We start from the raw sequence: 20,261 nt of genomic DNA, 5'->3' as shown, positions 1-20,261 counted from the left end.
AACTTATCACAATACAAGTTAATTGAATTCCATAATTTCGCGTCAGAAAAAAACGAAAAGAAAAAAGAAAAGACTAGCCTAACACAGGGTTCTTCCTTCGACTTCGAGGGGCCACTTCACCTATATAGTTGGCACCGGAGATGAATATTACTATTGGTAAAGGTCAACTACTCAACTACATCAATGATTTCTTTGTGTTGTATATATAAATTTGCGTCTGTATATTGGTAGGGCTTGAATTTAAGAAATTATCTAACCGATTATTTAATCATATAGAAGTTGTGAAAATGAAATAGAACAATGTAGAAGAAAGGTGATTTAGGTTAGGTGTTGAGAAGGAAATCATATCACGGGAAATTGTAGCATTCTGAAACTACTTTCTCTTCTAGACTATAGTATTATACAACAACAGTTGTACCACCCCACCCCACCTCCCGTAATTTGTAAACACCAAATAGACATAAACAGTAATAAGAAAAAGCTGGTACAAGATAACCCATTTCCAATTTTTCACCTAGCATATCTTCAAGTACTCTCGCTCCTATTTGGCTTGGAGGAGACAAAAACCTGTTAAAACTTGCAACATAATAGAACATAAGGCTATTTAGTTTAACATTATACATACATAGTATATACTAGTATCTATTGAAATCTCTTTTCTCTTTACCTGATGTTCATCAGAGTTAGGAACCCAATCGTTAGTGGCAGGGTTGCTTTTATAGGACCTGGGTTGGGTTTCAGCAGCATTAACATGATTATTGGGCAACTGAATCTCATATTCACCTTCCCCTCCTTCTCTCGCCGCCTTTATGAACCCACTCCCTGTCTGTTCGTTCAATCACCCAAAAAACAAAACCGCAAAGGAAAAGAAAAAAACACAAAATGAAAATCAGAGAGTCCAATTTGATTCAATTAATTAATAATAATAAATCAGAAAGGGAATGATCACGAACCGTGTGATGCTGTTTGTCAATGGATGCCAATTCTTTATAGTACTGCGTCTCCACAAACTCATCCTGTGCATCCACAAACCCCGCCGATGAAATTATAGCCTGCCAGTTTTAACGGTTATCAGAGCAGCACAACAAAAATAATTCTTATTTTTTAAAACCAAGTAGTTGAGATAGTATAGACATGAGAGGGAGATTGAAGGGATTGAAACTTGTGAAGCTCAGGTATATTGTTCACAGAAGCGGCTGCGACGGGGTATTGCAAAACGGCGTCGGGTTCGCTTCTGTTGGGCTTGATGGGTCGCTTGGGTTCCAAGGCATCGAATTGGGCTCTGATCTCATTAGCGATTCTCAGTTGCTCCTCAGCATCCAAAACCTCATCGCTCCGGCTCGGCTTCGTCGCCGTCAACTGTCCCACCATCATGTCGTTTCACTTTCCCTTTCCTCTCTCTCTCTCTCTCTACCGAACAGAACAGAACGCGTAATTGGCCGGTAACTACTACACACTCTGTTCTTAATTATATCATTATTTTCGCAAATTTGTTTCTCGTTTTTTATAAGTTTTTTTTTTAATTTTTAAATGAATTAATTATTTTTTAATATATTTTTACTTAATTATTTTCTTTCTAAATATTAATGAGAAAAATAAATAAATAAAAAATAATAATATAAATAATTAATAAATTTAATGTGGTTAATTAAATTAATTATTTTTAAAAAATATTAATTAATTAAAATCATCTAATAACCAGACGAAAGGATATAGTATTTATACATGGAGAGAGAGAGAGTGGGGGCAGAAAGGACAATGGGATTGGTGAATGAAGACAGTGACACAATAATATGATATGGATAGCAGGAAAATGAAACCATGGGCCTTGCTTGCAGCCGCGGTTTTGCAGCAGAATGTTGTCGTGCTTTGAATGGGCCTCAAAAATGCTCTCATACAAACACATTGACATGCATGAGTGTCGTCATGTTAATCCCGTAGCAATTGCAAATTTTCTTTATAAAAGAATATTAAATTCCCAGTTTGTTTTTATTTACTTAATTAGTTATATATTTATGATTTTATTTTCATCCATAAATGATGAATCCCTCTATTCTCTTCAAAAGTTGCCTTTTTATCAGTTTCATGAATTCCAGCTGACATTTAACAATGCTCTACTCTCCATTCTCCAAAATTACGATTTAGCAACAAACGTGATATAGTTTAATTTTGTTTCTTTTTTTCTTCAAATTAATATGATATAGAATATGTATTTTCTGATCTATTGAAAATTAATGCACCATTGATTTTATTTAGTTCAAAAATTTATAAAATAACGATAAAAAATGAAATTTGAAATGTAAAAAATTTAAGAAAAATTAAAAGAAAGAAATGAAAAGTTAACGACAGAAAAAATAAATAGAGTGATAAATTAAAAAAAAATGTGCAAGAATGTATATATTGTGGTCGAAGAGCTTTTATATCACACAGAAATTAATAAGACAGAGAATTCTACAGAATTTATGATTTACAATGAGTCGTTTAAAGCTTTCTTGAAGTATGTATGTGTTATGAACACAGCAAAGGATAATGTTAGAATTTGAGGACTAGCACCTCCCAAAGAAAGAAAGAGAGATAAAAGATTTTTTTATTCATCTCCTACATACTAGGTGGTATTTATAAGCATCATACAAGAATGCTGAGATAAGGAATACACGAAATGAAATAACAGAATGCATGGCGCGACAAAGAAGATGGACACAAGCAGGAGACAGCATGGTTCCTTCCACCAATAAGGACCTGCCAACTCAGCGCTTCTAACAGATTCAGTTAGATGTAACCCAGCAAGTGCTTGGGTGGGTTGCTCCTACGTTTGGGTTGTTGATGCGTGTTCTCACAGTGGCATGTTGAGAGCTTGGTTCCTGCTTCCTAACAGTATGCATATATGAACTTAGGCACAAATGAATTTTGTACCATCCACGGTCGGTTTCCTGATTCCAACGATATATCCAAACCTCTCCTTACTTCAGCAGACACTTATGTATTTATATCTTTACTGAGTGTGATTACATAGTATGAACTTTCAATTAATTGACCAAAAACTCTGCTTAATGTCTATTTGTTTGGCTAGTCTTTCTGGAAGTGTTCTGCGGGTGAGATCAGCCATTGATACAAATCTTATGCTTCCAAGGAATCCTTAGCTAGAACAAACGAGCAAATTGAACTATTTTGTTACAACTTAAATGGAATTAATTTAGAAGTATAAATAGCTAAGATTTTAGAGAAATTTTTTCCATATAAAAAATTAGAATAATATATTGTGGAGATAATAATGTAAAATAATATTGATTAACTTTAAAGTTTTAATATATTAAATAATGATAAAGTCACACTTATCACAAAGATAAAATATAATAAGATATGTTCTAAAATGAAAACTCGTATTTATAAATATTGATTAGTTCACTTTAACGATTATAATAGTATCTTTTCAGTATACTAACCAATCTTGTTATTTTAGATTTTTTCATGCTTACTGATTTGAAGTTAAAGGATTACATATTTCTGTGGTGTGATCGTCCATACCACTTTAAATTTCTTTGTATTTAAAGTTTATTAATTGGAATGTCAAATAATTAGACATAAATATGATGTTATTATATAACTCATACTAGAGATAAAAAGTAAGAGATGACACTTTTGTATTTAAATGCTCTTAAATTAGATCTCCTTTTTGTAAGACATGATCTAATTATAGGAACAACAAACAAAACAATTAGGGAGTGTGTGTAATCAAGCTTGGGCATTCTTTAATTCCTTGTTCCGTTTTAAGTGAAGACTTGTGAAGTGCTTTGTTTTTATTTATTTATTACAAGCTTACAAGTTATTTTATGTGCAAAAAAGAGAATTGAGGGTCCTTTCCAAAAAACAAAAAATTTAAAAGAATCGAGGATATGTACTTCATATTTTTGCTCTGAGAAAATATCAACATCCAAATATCATATAGACAAATTTTACACAGTTTTCATCATTTAAATGTACAAGCTGATCTGTTATGTAAATGGGTAAGGAAATTAACTCCAGCAATCATTAACTGATGAAACACATAATGTTAATGACCTGAACCTCTTCTGCTTGGCCCTGAAGACATCGTGTTGATTTTGCTACTAATCAAAACTCGGGTGCTTATATTATCCTGAGTGCTTGCCTTCTCTTTCACGGGTTCATGAGTAGCCTTTTCTTGTGATGCAAGGAATCTACAATTTACAAGGCTTGGCATTGTCACAGCCAACACCATGAGGACCACTACAAGTGAAATAGAGCGTCTCATTATTCTTCTTCTGTTGCCTTCAACCCTATTCGTATGTGCCATGCGTGTTTATACCCAAATAAAGGGCCCGTGGGGCCCAAAATATTACTTTTGGCATCTCGAACGACCAAGCCGAACCAATGGTCTTTACTTTTACACTTAATGAACGGTTGAGGGCTTTGTTGGGGTGGGACCTATTAAGGGATGTTTGGGTGGATGAAGAGTTTTTGAATAGAAAAAGAAAAATTATTCATTGACATTCAAGAGTTTAGATATTCAAGAAGAGATAGGAAAAGATCGAAGACATATCAAATAATTAATAAAATTGACGGTGTGATGGAATAACAAGAAGAATGAGATAGAAAAAAAGAAAATGTGCGTGTTAAGTAAACATTACACTATTTGGAATATCAACAAATCAACACTCATCGTCAAAAAAAATAAAAAAATCGACACTCATAAAAAAATAATGGAAAAATTGAAAATCTATTTAAAAGCTTTGTTGTAAAATCTTTTCAATAAACAAATAAAATTAATTGTAAATAAATAAGTGATGGTCTACTTGTTAGATTTAAAAGCTTTTTAAGTGGCCCAAAAATTATTTTAATTAATTCAACTTTTTTCAAACCCTTAATTGGATTATTATAGAAGTCTCCGGTGCCCCTAACTTTAACCTTTGACAATACCTAAAGTTTGACAGCAGAATATTTCTACTTGTCTGGGAAACAAAGAGGATATTGCGTTCCAAGATTTTAGTGCAAATGTTTAGGGTGGAAAGTGACTGAGTGAGTACCAGATGCAAAAGTGAACGTGGAATCATTGTGCTTGGGTCATTAGTAAGCAGAGTATTTGTATTTGGGTTCACATTCCCCCAACTATCAAGAAAGATTGCAAGATTCTCAGTTATTTTTCTCACGTGGATGCCAAGTTGTAGATCAAATTTCACCGGCTCTCATGTCTTTAAATATTTAAGTGTGATTTTTTTTTTTTAGTGATGCATATTTTAGGTTTAAATACATTGAGTAAGTTACACTAACATCTTTGCAGGGTTTTTTTCGGATTGCACATGCTATTATTATATTTTTTACGTTTACGATAACCACTTTATAATGATATATCATGTATGTTTTTTCAAATTATTTCGGATTGCACATGCTATTATTATATTTTTTACGTTTACGATAACCACTTTATAATGATATAGCATGTATGTTTTTTCAAATTATTAAAGAAAGTTCATATAATGTGTAAGGATTGTCATTATAATGTTTTAAAAAATTAAGAGGTTTTTTAAGGTCTCCAAAGAATAGAGGTATCGGGTAAAATAAAATAAAAATGTACAATCTATTCAAATATCTTTTTAGTTACCAATAAATCATTCGTCAGAGATATTGAATTTGTTTTTCTTAAATAATATTTTGGATTCAAATAGTGTGGATAAAAATACCATGATAAACAAATAAATATATTGTATTTTTTAAAAATAATCTTATAATTAATTTTTTATTTTAGTCCTTGTAATATTTTTTTTTCATTTGTGTCCTTGTAATATAAAGAGTGTTTGCTTTTAGTCTCCATGAGATATTAAAAAAAAAATCTAATTGATAGGGAACTAGATATTGTAGAGATAAAAATGAATAAAAAAAGATATATTAGAAACTTCAAACAAAATAATAAACATAAAAAAAAGAAATAATTTTTCAAAGATCATTTAAAAAACAATCTTATAAGGACAAAAAAATATTTTTAAAAAGACAACATATTATAAATACCAAAAATACATTTAATTTTTTTTATTTATAATAAATTGGATGAATAGAGTTTCAGATATTCACCAGAATTAATGCAAATTTATTCAGATCCCAATTTTTAATATTTAAATTTTCATGTCTTTTATTTCATATATATTTTCTTTCAGCACTTTCTTAAAACAATCTTATTTGAAATATTACTAATTGTTAAACCTTTTTTTTTGTTAAAAAAATGTCAATTTTGTTTAGCTAGAAAAGGCAACGACCCAAGCCAAAAGTGTCGCCTATAAGAAATTTGGACAAATTAACCAGACACATTTTTTACATCTTCAATGTTGATTGATCCATATTGAGAGCTTTACAGATAAAAATAGCTAACAAAAAAATGCAATAGATGATACATTCGTATATACAAATATTTAAATAATTAAATTTAAAACGCAACTGACTTCAATGTATTGTTTTTGGCATTATTTTTGTTTTTTTTTTTTACTTATTGAAATATTATATATATATTCTTTGTTAACCTATGTAAATCAACGCCACGTCATATTTTGATTACATTCGTATAAACTATTTATATGATACATACATACGTATTAGCTATTGAACAGAAATACAAAATTTAGAGTGAAAACCTTATTAAAATTAAATACAAGTAATTTTTGAGTTTTAAAATCACAAATATATTAGCAAAATTGAAGTGTAATTAAGTTCATTAAATATATTCTATAAAATATAATTTTTTTTGTCAAAAATAAAATATAAACTTTTTTATTCCTCTAATCATAACACACAACCTTAAATTTTTACACCCACATATATTTCTATTTTATTTTTGTTCATTCATCACAGTTGTTATTTTCTTTCTTTGCTTCCTATTTTTTATCTATTTCTTCTTCCAAAACTATGGCGTGAAAACATACTTTTGTATAGCAATCTATAGTTTGTGCGCTTATTTATTCCGTTTTCACTTGTCATAATTGAGGGATGACAAAATGGTGCATCCAAGTTCGGGAGAACTAGAATCCTGAATTGGTGATCTCTAATCATATTTCAAAATCTCACTTTCTTTGACAGAAAGAGAGGAACATATATTTCTCCCCAAAACTTTATTTTACTTGCAATAAAAGTTATCAGAATTTTGTATATTATTTAACAAAAGATTCATCATTGAGGTGAATCTTAAAAAAAAGTCACAAAATTAATTCCACAAATAAGAAAATCAACAATGAAAACCAATGCAGTTAAATTTAAAATTAATCATCAATTCTATCTATCAAATATTGCCCTCTCTCTCAAATAACCCTTGAATAAAAATTTATATCAATAATTCTCAAAGTATTGTAAATCATGTTAAGTAGTACTTTAAGAATTGAAAAATCTTTTAAATTTCACCCTGAATGTTAGTAAAATATATCAACTTAGTAAATAAATTAATGAATGTTCAATATTTGAGAAATTATTTATAAAAAATTATTATTTTAAGAAAAGGAAGTAATATTTAATTTGAGACTAAATTAATGAATTATTTATTAATTTAATATGTAAATTTTTAACGTCCGTTTAGACAAACTTATTCGTAAGTATTTATACTTGAAAAATAAAATAAAAATTTAAATAAACTAAAATTAGTTTAAGCCAAAGAAGATCAATACCACGAGTATACTTAAGAGATTGTCCTTGACTCATAACCTAGCTTATAACATTGTAACTAACTTTCATTCTAAAATATAATACAAAGTGAAAATATTAAAAATAATATTTTATTAAAAAGTCCTAAAATATAAAGATTATAAAAAATTAATTGATTATCTTATCAGTATATATTGATAATAATTAATCTAATAAGATTATTTTGATTACTATCTTATTAAAATGAATATTTTCTCAAAAATTAATAGTCAACTATAACTAGTTTGATCTCACTTTTTGTTTACTGAACGCAAAACCTTTATAATTTTAAAATGTTTGAACTATGACAACGATATCTCTAACTTTTTTTTCTCACTTAAATTTAGTTATTTATCCTGCTAATTAATTATTTATTTATTTAAAATAATAAATGCATTTATATACAAATAAATAGGAATTGTATAAGAGGAAGATCAAATTACACTTGAGAATTACTCTCATTCTCATTCCTCGAATATATTTTAATCTAAGGGGAACGTTTCATGAGAAATTTAAGTCCAGAAATCATGTTTGATAGAAATAAATAAAAATTATTTGATTGATCATTAAAAATCTTTATATAAATTTCTTAATAATCCAATAGTTATATATTTTTTTATCAATTATTTATCACATTAAAGAATTTTATGAAGAATGATATGAGATTTTTACTGTAATAAAAGAAAAAATAAATTTGAAAAAATTTCTCATGATAAAATTTTTGTGTAAAACTGATTAAACATTTGTTTTTAGAAATGTTATTTATTTAAAATACATAAGAAACATGTGAAACTAAGTTTATTTCAGAAAACCAAAAACTTCTCCTTTAAAAAATGCCCTTGAAGGTTCTAATAATTTCACTTAAAGTGAGTGAATCACGTGACCTTCTTCCCCTCTTTTAATTTGATCCCTCTAATCTCCGCTTTCACGTAATATTACGTCAATTCAACACGGTACACCCTTCTTTTCTGTTTTTCCACTTTTCAATTTCTTTCTAATCTTAATTTTTGATGATGCAGCCTCTTTCTTCACTACTCTATTTTTCGATTTCCCTCTAATTGCAATGATATGTTCCACCTATTTGGCTTAAAGCCTTTACTTGGTCAATAATGCAAAAGGTATTAATAATTACTATATCTAAAGCAGACTTGGAAGAAGATAAATGAGAATTTAGGAATTAGTGCAGGTATACCCATAGTCTTAAGGTTCATCAAATATATTTTCATCATATATATTAAACTTTAATTATAAAATGTGAAATTAAGGGTTTAGATTTTGATTTCGTGCAGTTGAAAAATCAACAGTGATTCAAATCCGTCTCGTATTTTACGATTTTGACATTGGGTCACGAATACGAGATTTTTTCGTGAGACTTTCTTTAGAGGTTTGTTTCATAGGCTGAACTTAGGGGATATCACTCAATACGGGCCAAGCCCAGGTCAAAAGAGACATTAGGTTATAGAACAATGACACCATGGCATTACTATTGGCGCTTCCAAATTGCTATTAAAACCCCTCAGCTTTTAAGAAAATTATTTTTAACAAAGATACTCCTGATATTTGACACTCCTCACAAACCAATAGATTCTAACTTATTTGGGTGAGCAGGATACATGAATTACTCTAAACTCCTTGATACTTATCTCTGAATTCCATTTATAAATAAAAGTCCTCACAAAACAATGAAAATATACTTCTGTTCTATATTTTAATAAATTTTGATTAAAATACACAATAAAAACTTTTTTCCATTGTGATTCAAGATATAAAATTTCATGGTCATTATTGTTATAAAAAAAATAGATTTCTGAAAAATGGTGGTTTTTAATAGCAAATTTAGAGGTGTCCATAGTAATCACTAATGACCTTAAACCGATGCAATGTCTATATTTTAGAAAATGAGTGAACCCAAAAAAGGCTCACCTTCAGCTCCTAGCCATTTATTTAGTTCCCATTTGGGATTTTTTTTAGGTGTTTTGAAATTTTTAAAAACAACAATCAGTTTTTTAGTTTATTCCAAATCACAAACGAAATTTCATTGCTTACCGACAGTACTCTGTTACAAAATGCAGAATTACTTTCTTTTTTTCTGAACACGTGATGATCTGAATCTTGGTCTACCTCATTTCTTGTATTCTCTAACAAGTACCAACTAGCTTGCATATTGGCAATATCATCTTTTCCCCGAAAATCCAGAGCAGTTATCTAATTATTATTGTAATATAAACTAATTCTTAATTTAATTTTCTAGTTTTGCACAATATTTTTTTTCCCAATGTTGTAATAAAATTCAGCATATGATGTCTCAGCAACTATCTTTTGCTTTCGTTAATTCTTTGCCATAATAAGAGAGCGAAATGTTGGACCTACCTCTAGTAATAATAATAAGGCAGTTTCACAATGGGTACTTGTAACTTAGTCTACGTTTAGTTTAAAGTTACTCAAGTTTCGCTAAGTTTTATAAAAAAATAAAATAAAAATACATACTCAGAATTCAAACATGAGATTATTATTTAAGTTGAATAATCTCACACTAATTACTTTGTGAATTTGATGGTACATTAGTGTTTTTGACAACAAATAAAATTTTAATATCCAAAACAATATCTTTTTTTAGATCATATGTAATTTTTTTTAATATTATTGCATACTTAGGATTGAATTAAACTAAAATAATTTTATACATGTTTGAAACTTTTGAAACGGGTGGTTTACCTTGGACGTTAAACAATTAGATTGTCTGTCCGTTATTCCGTTAGTTGTAAACTACCCATGCCATGGCAACATCAGGCACAGTATTCTTTGCTCATGGTTGGGAGAGTCAGTTTCACTCTTTTCCTGTATCACGATCCCTGTAGACGGCAATGGAGATATGAAATTTTACACTAAATTGGATATCAATGTCATTAATTTGCTTGAATTTTAAAATGGAATGGAATTGCAAATCATGAAAGAAACTAGTGGTTTAGAATGGCCTTAGCAATTGTATATACTTTGAATATATACTGAATATACTGGTCCGGCTTCTACATTCTTCGAAACCGTTATAACTAAATGCATTAGCGCATCATCCCTTATTAATTTATTTGTTTATGTTCCTGTTCCTGGGTCACTTGAATTTTATAACCCCCTTCCGTTACAACGAGTCTTTCAACTACTAATACATTTGAAAGCAGCAATGATAAGCTTTATAACCCAATATTTCAACGCTTGATGCATGAGAAAGATTTCTTCTCCGGCTGTTCTAAGCACTGTACCAGCAACTCAATCTTATCTCTCAAAACACATGGGGGCCACGCTCTACTAAATTGTTCCTCGCTGAACCATCACTTTTTTTTTTTTTTTATCTTTAATCATCAGCATAACAAGGGATTAAGGACTATTCTTGTATTGACGAAGATTTATATTTGTATTTGTTCAATTTTTTACTCATTCAACGAATAAAAGCTCAAGTCACGAATAAAAACACTAAAATTAAATCCGTCTATTTTGGGTCCCGACACAGAAACTGCATAAAAACTGAAACCAGCACCAAATCAGTAATATTCCCTTCGCTAATCTGTTTTATCTACTTTCAAATTCTGCTAGTCAGTTACCCTGCAGCGTGAAACATCATGAGCCTAAATTTCTTTTAATCCGAACCAATTCGAGATTGAAATTTATGTTTAGAAAGAAGAAAATAGATTTATTATTACAAGGAGATTTGGAGGAATTTGTTTATTCCAAGATTATTTTTTCTTTTTGTTTTCAAAAGAGAACAGGACCAATAGAGAGGATACAAAAAGTTACAACAGAGATTTCAGATTTTATCTAATGGGTAACATCTATCTCCCTCTTTCGTTCCAATTTCCATTCAGCCTCTTTAGGGATCGAGAGTTCTGTCTCGCTGTACATCAACCAAAATTATTGCCTAAGAACATTGATTAAAAAAAAACAGGGAAAAAAACAGGTTCTTAGTTTTTTTCCTCATCTCTACTTGTGTTGTTCCATTCTTCGATGATAATATTTACGAATCAACCCTGCTAATTCCAATACGCTTCACCGAAGCGTTCCTAAACCCATCATTCACCGCAGCCTGAAAACACATCCCATTCTTCTGATTGTGCAACTCCATATAACTCCTCACCTCCTTCCTTATCATTTCCTGCATCACCGCCAGAAACTCTGCGCTAAAATTAAACGGCGCTATCCCCGTCGGAGAAACCGAGGGCACCGTCATCATTGGGAGCAAAGGGATAGTATTCAACGGCTGTGGCTGTGGCTGTGGCTGTGGCTGTGGCGGCGGAGGAGGTGCGGCATGAATCGGCTCAGTTGTTCGATTGGAAACTTCGGATGAGTCAACACCGGGGAGGGATAGGGAAAGTGAGGTTGGAGGGTCATTGGAAGACAAAGTCGTTGTTGTTTCTACGGGTGGTAGAACCGCGCCTGTTCTAGGCACGGGTCGGAAAACATGTGAGGAGGATGCAACCAGTACGCTGGACTCACTCACATCTGATCCAGAGGGGCTACCAGGAGTGGGAGGGTTCATGTAGAGTCCAGTGGAGACTGGAATAGCAGCGCCGGCACTGAGGGATCTTTTGAGCGGGGGAGTGTTGTCGTCGTCAATCATGGTTGAAGTGCACTTGCGCTTCAAGGTGGAGTTCCAGTGGTTTTTTATGGCGTTGTCAGTTCTGCCGTGGAGGAGGCGGGCTATGGTGGCCCACTTGTTGCCGAAGCGGGCATGGGCCCGGATAATGGTGTCGTCCTCTTCGTGGGTGAAGGCCCGGTGCTCCACCTGGGGGGACAGCTGGTTGCACCAGCGGAGCCTGCAGGACTTGCCGGAGCGGCCCGGGATGGACTTGCTGATGAGGGACCAGTTCCTGGGCCCGTGTTTCTCCACCAGCTTCTGCAGAGCCTCGTCCTCCTCCGGGCTCCATGGGCCTTTGATCCGGTCCATGTCTTTTCGTGTGTTCATAATAAGTGATTTTTGTGAGAGGAAATGGAAACAGGAAGCTCCTCCTGTGGCGTAGTGGTGTGGAGCATTGGAATGGTTTGCTCGCTTATATCTGAGAGGGAGAGGGTGTGAGGACACCGGTTTGGCAAGTTAGGTTTTGGACTTGTCAGCGAGCGTTATGGGCAATCGGTACCGCTTCTTCCAGGGAAGCGGTTGGCTTGGGATTTGGGATACAGCTGTCATAGGACACGCGTCACTTCTCAGCTGCTCCCATTTACACAACTCACCTCCCTTCTTCAGTTTTTCTTTTCTTTCTTTTTTATATCCTTTCAAATTTACAATCGAAAGAAACTCAATTAAAAAGACACGCAAATTATTTCCCCATTCAACTCCAGGAGCGCGTCTATTACACACACAACGCTCCACTTAATTATACCTTCCACCTTTGCCTGGGGAGGAGAGCCCTTCACCTCTACCATTCACTTCTATTATTGCATTATTTTTGTTATTTCAACTAGAGTTTTATTATTTATGGAGGACTAGCAGTTTTTTCACCCTATTTTTATCTGTCTTTTTTATAACTTATATGAAAAATTAAATGATTTTTTTTATCATAAAAGAGTCAAAATTTAAATTTATCATAAAAACTCAATTATATACTGCCCACATCAATTACTTCCAGATTTTATTGCGTAATTACCTACTCAGGACCTTTTTTTGGGTGAATACTCAAAGATATTATTACAACACCTCAAGACATTCTTTCTAGGGTTTTCTTATACATCACGTGATATCATGTATAATAAAATATAGCCTAATACTCCGGAAATCAGATTAATTCCCGGTTAAAAATATCCGAAATCAAATTTTACAGGTAGCCCATGTTTTCGGTTAATTTAATAAAATTAATTTTGATAGAATAGGGATTTGAATTTCCTGCGGCCAGAAAATCTCTGTATTTACGCATTTAGCTTATTGTAGCCGTTAAATATAGATTACATGAATAGAACGGTTTTAGAAGTTACTACATTTTAAAGAATAAATAAAATAAAATATAAAAGCGGGGGAAACAAAGAATGAGATAACTATGATAACGGTTGGGTGAAGTTCCTTCTGCTTTGGTTTCAGTTTGACTGAGGGCTCCAGGCTGTAGAGCATTTCGTGTGGGATTTTTAAGTTTCGTCCTTTTCTAGGGAAAAATAGTATCAGGGCCCCACCGCAAGGCTGAGCTGGCAAAAAACGACAAGATTGGTCGCCGAATCAGAAGGCGAATCATTACTGCTTTTCTGTCAGTCCAGCCTGTATTCTATACCTGCCACCCCCACCACCATATCATCCTATAACGGCCTGTTCTATCTCCTCACACGTGCCGGTCACTTGCATTTTCTCCTTTTTAAACAACACCTGCATCTCTGTACGGAACCGGTTCTCTCTCACACACTCCCTCAAGCCTGGCCACTTTCCTCTCGTTTTCCTCAATTCTTTTTCTGCCCTTCTCCCAATCCATATATTATGCCCTTCACCCCCCCAAATGTATAATTAAAAAATTTTCAATCCTTGCAAATTGTTGAACCGGTATTTTTTTATATTATGAAGCCCACGTATTTGTCAGTTAGAAAATGTTAATTAATTGATTATCGGAAAGTGGAAGATTAGGGGATGGATTAAAGAAAGGTATGGGGAAAGGGCGAGAGAGAAGATTGTCGGATAGGATCAGGTATTCAAATGGGAAACGAAAGATTTCATTATTATGACCAAACAGATCCGTATCCATTTCTGTTACTCGTACGTCGTACATATACTATCCACCACCGCGTGATCCTCTTCTTTTATTTGTCTCTCTACATTGAACTCTACACTCCCAAATAACTCTTTCATGTACACACAAAAAGACTCTTTCGTACACAAAAAAACTAAACCAAAGGTAGTACATATTCTAATCACACGTAGAATTCTTATTCCGTAAAAATTATAATTCAAATTTACTAGAGTACATGTGTGGTATGCGGAAATAGCATGAGTTAATAACTATGATATACCAAATCTGTCGTTTTAAGTGGTCAAGAAAATCCCAATAGGGAGATGTAGGGGGCGGTAGAATTAGAAGTGGAGTCATAAATGAAATGGTTGGGTCATCATTGATCACAGTAACCATAATTTTATTATATCTGTATTTTGCTTTGCAGCTGTATTCACCCAAGGAAAACTGAGACAGTAACCGCTAGATGGATTGCCCAACAGGTTTTTAACGAATTTGGCTTTTCTGACTATTCCTGTGTTGCTTCATGAAAATAACATACTTATATTAATATTTATTAATAAGATTTAATTTTAAAAATCGTCAAAATTATATAATTTTAAAGGAAAAGCCAGAACCGTTTTTAACTCAGCAAACAAAGCATTCTTTTCCTAAAATAAGAAAAGCGAATACGAAGAATTGTACTTTGGCAGCATTGAAACCGTTGAGTGGGGACTGCTGTAATTAAGGATATTAACTATTAATCCAATCACTTTTTTTCTAGATCACAGTTCAGGGATATCTTTTACTAAAAATAATTCTTCTTCAGAATTTAAATTTGAAATCTTTAATTAAATTAAAATAATTTTCTACCAATCAATTAAATTATTTAGTGATATTAACTGAGTCACTTTTAGAAACGTTAAAAAAGGGGGAAAAGAAGACATCATTGATTCATCTTCACAGATCACACTCCACTGCTCCAGTGATTTTATTTGTTAATCCTTTTACACGTGGTTAGAACTTGATCACGTGCTTGAGCATCGAGCAAAGCAGACACACGTGGTACCTGCGCCCCTTGAAGAGGCAATACAACAAGTTATACTGCACAAAAATACCAAAATGCCCCGTCTTCGTGATATTTCTATTAGTTGAGTTTCCTCCGCCCCAAATCCTCTACCATTATTTCAAACTAATTAAGTATCCGTGCCTACGCTTATAGTTATAGGAATATGGTTATAACATTTGACTGTATTATTATATATTCAAATGGAAATTAATAAAATAAGAACAAAAATAAATATAAGCTACAAAATTTATGATTAACTCAATGATAGGAATATATACATCTTTTCATTTAGCCAAATAAATTAGGCTTGAAATTATAAAAAAATCATATTAAGTCTAATAAGTTGGTCTATTTATTCATTTAAATATAATAAAAAATTAGTATATGTATCTATTATATTTTTTCTGAAGGATTATATTTTATATTTAATATTTAATAAATTAATAATCTTATATCATAAATAAAATAAACTAAAATATTTACAATAAAAAGACATTTAAATAGAATAATAGGCCACATCCAATCCTTAAATTTTTATAATAGGCCAAAACTATTTATGCAAAATCTAAACAGATTATTTTCACCCCTACTTGCCAACATTGGAGCTAGTCATCCTATTCCTTTTTTGTACTTGGTATAATCCTTTCCCTCATTTATCTACCCTCGCCTTGAGGGATAACGCCTTGCAATTGTCTTCTCTACTTTTTCCAAATAAGTAAAAAAGAAATAACTATGATTGAAAATAATTAAGTGAAATTGTTGTGTGGTGTTTATATTATAAGGAAGAAAGTTCTGGCCAGAGGCAGGAAGATTTGTGATGACCCTTGATAGATAATTCCAATAATGACACCAACTCCAACGATCAAATCAAAACTTGTGCGAGCCAATAGAAGAATGAGTGAAGTTATCATATTCTCATGCCTAGTCTGCTTAATTAAACAAGTTTTTTTTAAGTGTTACTCTAATTTTTTATTAAACAGGTCAGGTCAAACAATATTTTAAATAGGTCCAATGATTTGACCTATTCTTACCTCTAAGTGTAAGTTTGGTATTCTCTAGGACATGCTGCACCTATTAATGACGTCTGTGTGCTTTTAGTGTAGACTAAATAAGAAAATTTGATATAATCCCCATAATAGAAATAGACACACCATTTTATAATTAAAAGAAACACTACAAAGTTATACTAAAAAAATATATTAAAAATATGTTAAATTTCAATTTTAGATCCCTTTACTTCTTAGTTCACGATTTTAGACTTCTCTTTTTCACAACTTTTGCCCCTTTATTTTAAAAAAAATTCATTATTTTTGTTTACTTCTCCATTTTACATACATTTTATTTTTATTTTTATTTTTCCACAATAGAACCTTACACCTATCATGCTTGTTAAGGTAACAAAAAAATAAAAACAGATAAACATGAAAAAAAAATTAAGAATTGAACTAAAATTACAGATTCTTCACAATATACCGTAGCCAAATTTGCAAACAAAAATTCAAAGATAAAAAATGCAGATAGAAATTAAAAGATCAAAAAATTATAACTGGTAAAATATAAGTTTTAGTTCTTAAATTTTTATTGAATCTTATTTTTAGTTCTCAAACTTTCATATAGGACAATTTAATTCCTAAACTTTATAAAAAAATATATATATATGATTTTAATCACTCCTCATAACTTGGAGTAAACAACACATGCATAAATTGAGGAGTAAGCACAATAACTAAAAACACGTTTTTTTATAAAGTTCAACATCTAAATTAGATTATATAAACTATAAAATTCAAGAATTAAAAACAAAATTCAACAAAAATATAAAGACTAAAAATATATTTTCTAATTATAATTTAGCATAAAATAATTAATTGAATTACCTTTGTTAGAGAGTCAAAGAATAACAAAATACAATCTAAAACGAGATGCGTAATGCAAAAGGAGGATAATTCACGAGAAAAGGTCACACCGATGAATGGATGATCATGACTCAAGAGATTACATGTACAATTGTTAGAGGTGTTTGCGAGTATGACTCACCCACGAACTCAAATTGGCTCAAACTAACACAAGAATTTTGAGTTGAGTTGAGTGTTTTATTGTGTTTTGGTTAAACTTTACCCAACTCATTCAAATTCGTTGAATTTTGGATTAGATCATGGGTTTTAATCTTAGGATTCGTTTACCACTAACCACACTCATTCACCCCTTAATTTGTATTAAATTATTATTATTATTATGTTTTTAAGTTTAAAAAATCAATTTTATTATTATTACCAAACTTAGTGACTAAGAGTGAGATTGTCTCTTTTTTTTTCCGTTCTCACGATTTCACTCAATCACTCTCACAAAATTATGATTCAACTCCTAGTTGGTTATGGAACATCTATTTTGTTTTTTAAATTGTTTAAATTATTTTATATATAGTTGAAGTTTTAGTTGCACTACTCATTTGACTATTTGAGAACATTTAAAATTTTTAAACTATGCTACAATAGTTTTAGTTTTTGAATTTTTAGGTTTTGTAGGTGCAGTGCTTAAACTTGTTTATTATACTTCAATTGTTAAATCATGTTTAACATAGTATGTTTGCCTATTTGATGATGATGATGACAACAATGTGATTTCTTATGTGATCCTTTCTTCCACTATTTGATTACACATAACAATTATAAGTAAGAGATATGATACATGTACAATAATTTTTATAACAATTTTTATAACATCATTTTACGTGTTTATCTCTCTCTACCATTTCATTTATTACATTTTAAAATTTCATCTCTTCTCTTACTTTTCTTCCCTTGTCTCCCTCTTTGTTGTATAAGTTGTGGTACAAGTATCATTTCTCTACATGTAGAGAGCATTTGATGTGCTCAAATCTCGTTTTGTAATTATATGTGAATCATCGCGTAATTGAAAAATAGGTACCATGAGGAACATAATCTTAACATGTATTATATTGTATAATATGATTGTTGAAAATGAACGAGATACCAACAATTGTAACATTGATGGTGATTATAAGCATGTCAAAGAAGAGATTTGAAAATATTGATGTATCTTGTGATGTTCATTGTCACTTTGTTGCATACTTGGAGACAAGATCTTATATTCATACAAGAGGAGTTTATCAACAACTTCAATCAAACTTGATGAAGCACGTCTCTGAATGTTTCGATCACAATATTGATGAAATTTAATTTTTGTTGCTTAGTGTCAATGTTTTTATTTTTTTAATCAATTTTATGTATTATTGTAAGTTTAAATTAAATTAATAAATAATTTTTTTAATTATTAATAAACTTTGAATTTTTGAATTAATTTTTTAAAATTAAAAAACATATAATTAATTATTTTAAAATAAATTGTAAATAAATTTCAGAAGGTGGGTCCTTTGTGGTACCTAAAAAAAATGGTTTAGGATCTCAAAATGAGATACACTATTAGAATAAAAAAATGAAGAGATTTTGAGTGTAATGTGATACTTTAGAATTCACCAAAAATATTTTTAAGACCTCAAAATGAAATATTTTATTGAGGTGTTCTCAGGTAAACATTTTGAATCAAAATTCAATACATGAAATGGTGTGAAGTGCTCATCTTAGTGTATAATTTACTTGTTTCTCTTCATCTCAAAACAAGTTTGGTCTTAAATGATCTTATAGAGACTACAAAAATAATAAATAGATGAAAATAATAGTAATTTTAAAAATTAAGTAACTAGTCTTATTATTAATATTACATTAAAAACCTAAAATAAAACTTATTTAGATTTTTTTTATCAAATTTTTAAAACCTATTTTGGGACCAAAGTAGTTGTAATTTGATATTATATAAAGATATAAATGTAAAAAAAAATCTAAATTCAATTTCTTCAAATATTTACAAAACATTTTATTATAATTATTTTATTGTTGCTAAAAAATGGAGTATTTCTTTATTTTTCAACAACTAATGTTCCATTATTATTATTATTAAATATAAATTTAAAATACCTGTTATGAATTAATTTCTTCTATAAAAATATAAGAATACAAATTATTTTATATTTTAGAAAATGAAATACTTACTTTTATCTTTTATATAATAAAATAAATAAATAATTCATCAAGATAAATAAAAATAGTCAGATTTCAAAATTTTAATTAATAATTTCATAAATTAATTTTTATTATATAAATACCCATAAAATTAAATGATTTAAATGATAATTATAGTTAATCACAATACTGATAAATTAAAAGATATTTCTTTCCACCGACAAGTCTAAGATATATTGTAAATATGTTAATAAATAGAGTTACTTGCATAGAGAATGAGCGTTTGTCTTATCAATAAACCTCACAACAAATTATTATGGATATACAAGAAAAATAGTAATTGATGCATATGAAAATGTGTATACATTTCTTAAAATTATAAAAACACAATTATTTATCTCTTATATGAAAAATTAGAGGAAGTACTTTTTCTAAAAAAAATTGTGATTAACATGATATAAAAAAACATAAAATTGTATAACATACACAATTTTACTACAAAAATTTAATGTTTTGGTGTTCAATGTGTATATGAGATTTGTTCCTCTCTTGACAATGGTTATGTACTTACAGGAATAAAATAATTTTATAATATTATCCAATTACAAATTATTATTCATATGAATTTTAAAATAATTATTATAAATATTATCAAATTTATCATTCATTATGAGATAATTAAATGATGATGCAAAAATATTTTATATTCTCATTACATAATCTATTTTTCCAACAATAATTTATAATTATATCAAACTATAATTTTATTTAGATATTATACTTAGGAGTGTTTGGTATGATTTGATT

The 20,261-nt window shown here is 30.3% G+C and overlaps 2 protein-coding genes across 3 annotated transcripts; both read right to left on the bottom strand.

The window, feature by feature from the left end:
• Positions 1-293: 293 nt before the first annotated feature.
• LOC114422071 lies at positions 294-1,477 on the bottom strand. 2 transcript variants are annotated; one of them, XM_028388273.1, is made up of 4 exons: positions 1,135-1,477; positions 954-1,052; positions 668-826; positions 294-576 (listed from the first exon to the last, which is right to left on the bottom strand). In XM_028388273.1, exons 1-4 carry the CDS (start codon positions 1,372-1,374, stop codon positions 571-573), a joined length of 504 nt encoding a protein of 167 aa, XP_028244074.1. In that variant the 5' UTR covers positions 1,375-1,477; the 3' UTR covers positions 294-570. The 2 variants fall into 2 exon arrangements, with proteins under 2 accessions (XP_028244074.1, XP_028244067.1); XM_028388266.1 differs by having other exon boundaries at positions 294-567; positions 1,135-1,475.
• A 9,861-nt stretch (positions 1,478-11,338) lies between these two features.
• Positions 11,339-12,731, bottom strand: LOC114422063 (transcription factor MYB44-like). Its single transcript, XM_028388255.1, has one exon. It carries the CDS (start codon positions 12,626-12,628, stop codon positions 11,681-11,683), a length of 948 nt encoding a protein of 315 aa, XP_028244056.1. The 5' UTR covers positions 12,629-12,731; the 3' UTR covers positions 11,339-11,680.
• Between the last annotated feature and the right edge of the window lie 7,530 nt (positions 12,732-20,261).

This window comes from Glycine soja, chromosome 1, assembly GCF_004193775.1.
Source record: "Glycine soja cultivar W05 chromosome 1, ASM419377v2, whole genome shotgun sequence".
Lineage (NCBI taxonomy): Eukaryota > Viridiplantae > Streptophyta > Magnoliopsida > Fabales > Fabaceae > Glycine > Glycine soja.
This window is presented reverse-complemented; position numbering and strand designations above follow the sequence as displayed.

Coding starts and splice junctions, on each gene's coding strand:
- LOC114422071 (XM_028388266.1), bottom strand. CDS start 1,374: ATGATGGTGGGACAGTTGACGGCGACGAAGCCGAGCCGGAGCGATGAG. Junction 1,053..1,134: donor CCCTTCAATCTCCCTCTCAT/GTCTATACTATC, acceptor TAAAACTGGCAG/GCTATAATTTCATCGGCGGG. Junction 568..667: donor CTAACTCTGATGAACATCAG/GTAAAGAGAAAA, acceptor AAGTTTTAACAG/GTTTTTGTCTCCTCCAAGCC.
- LOC114422063 (XM_028388255.1), bottom strand. CDS start 12,628: ATGAACACACGAAAAGACATGGACCGGATCAAAGGCCCATGGAGCCCG.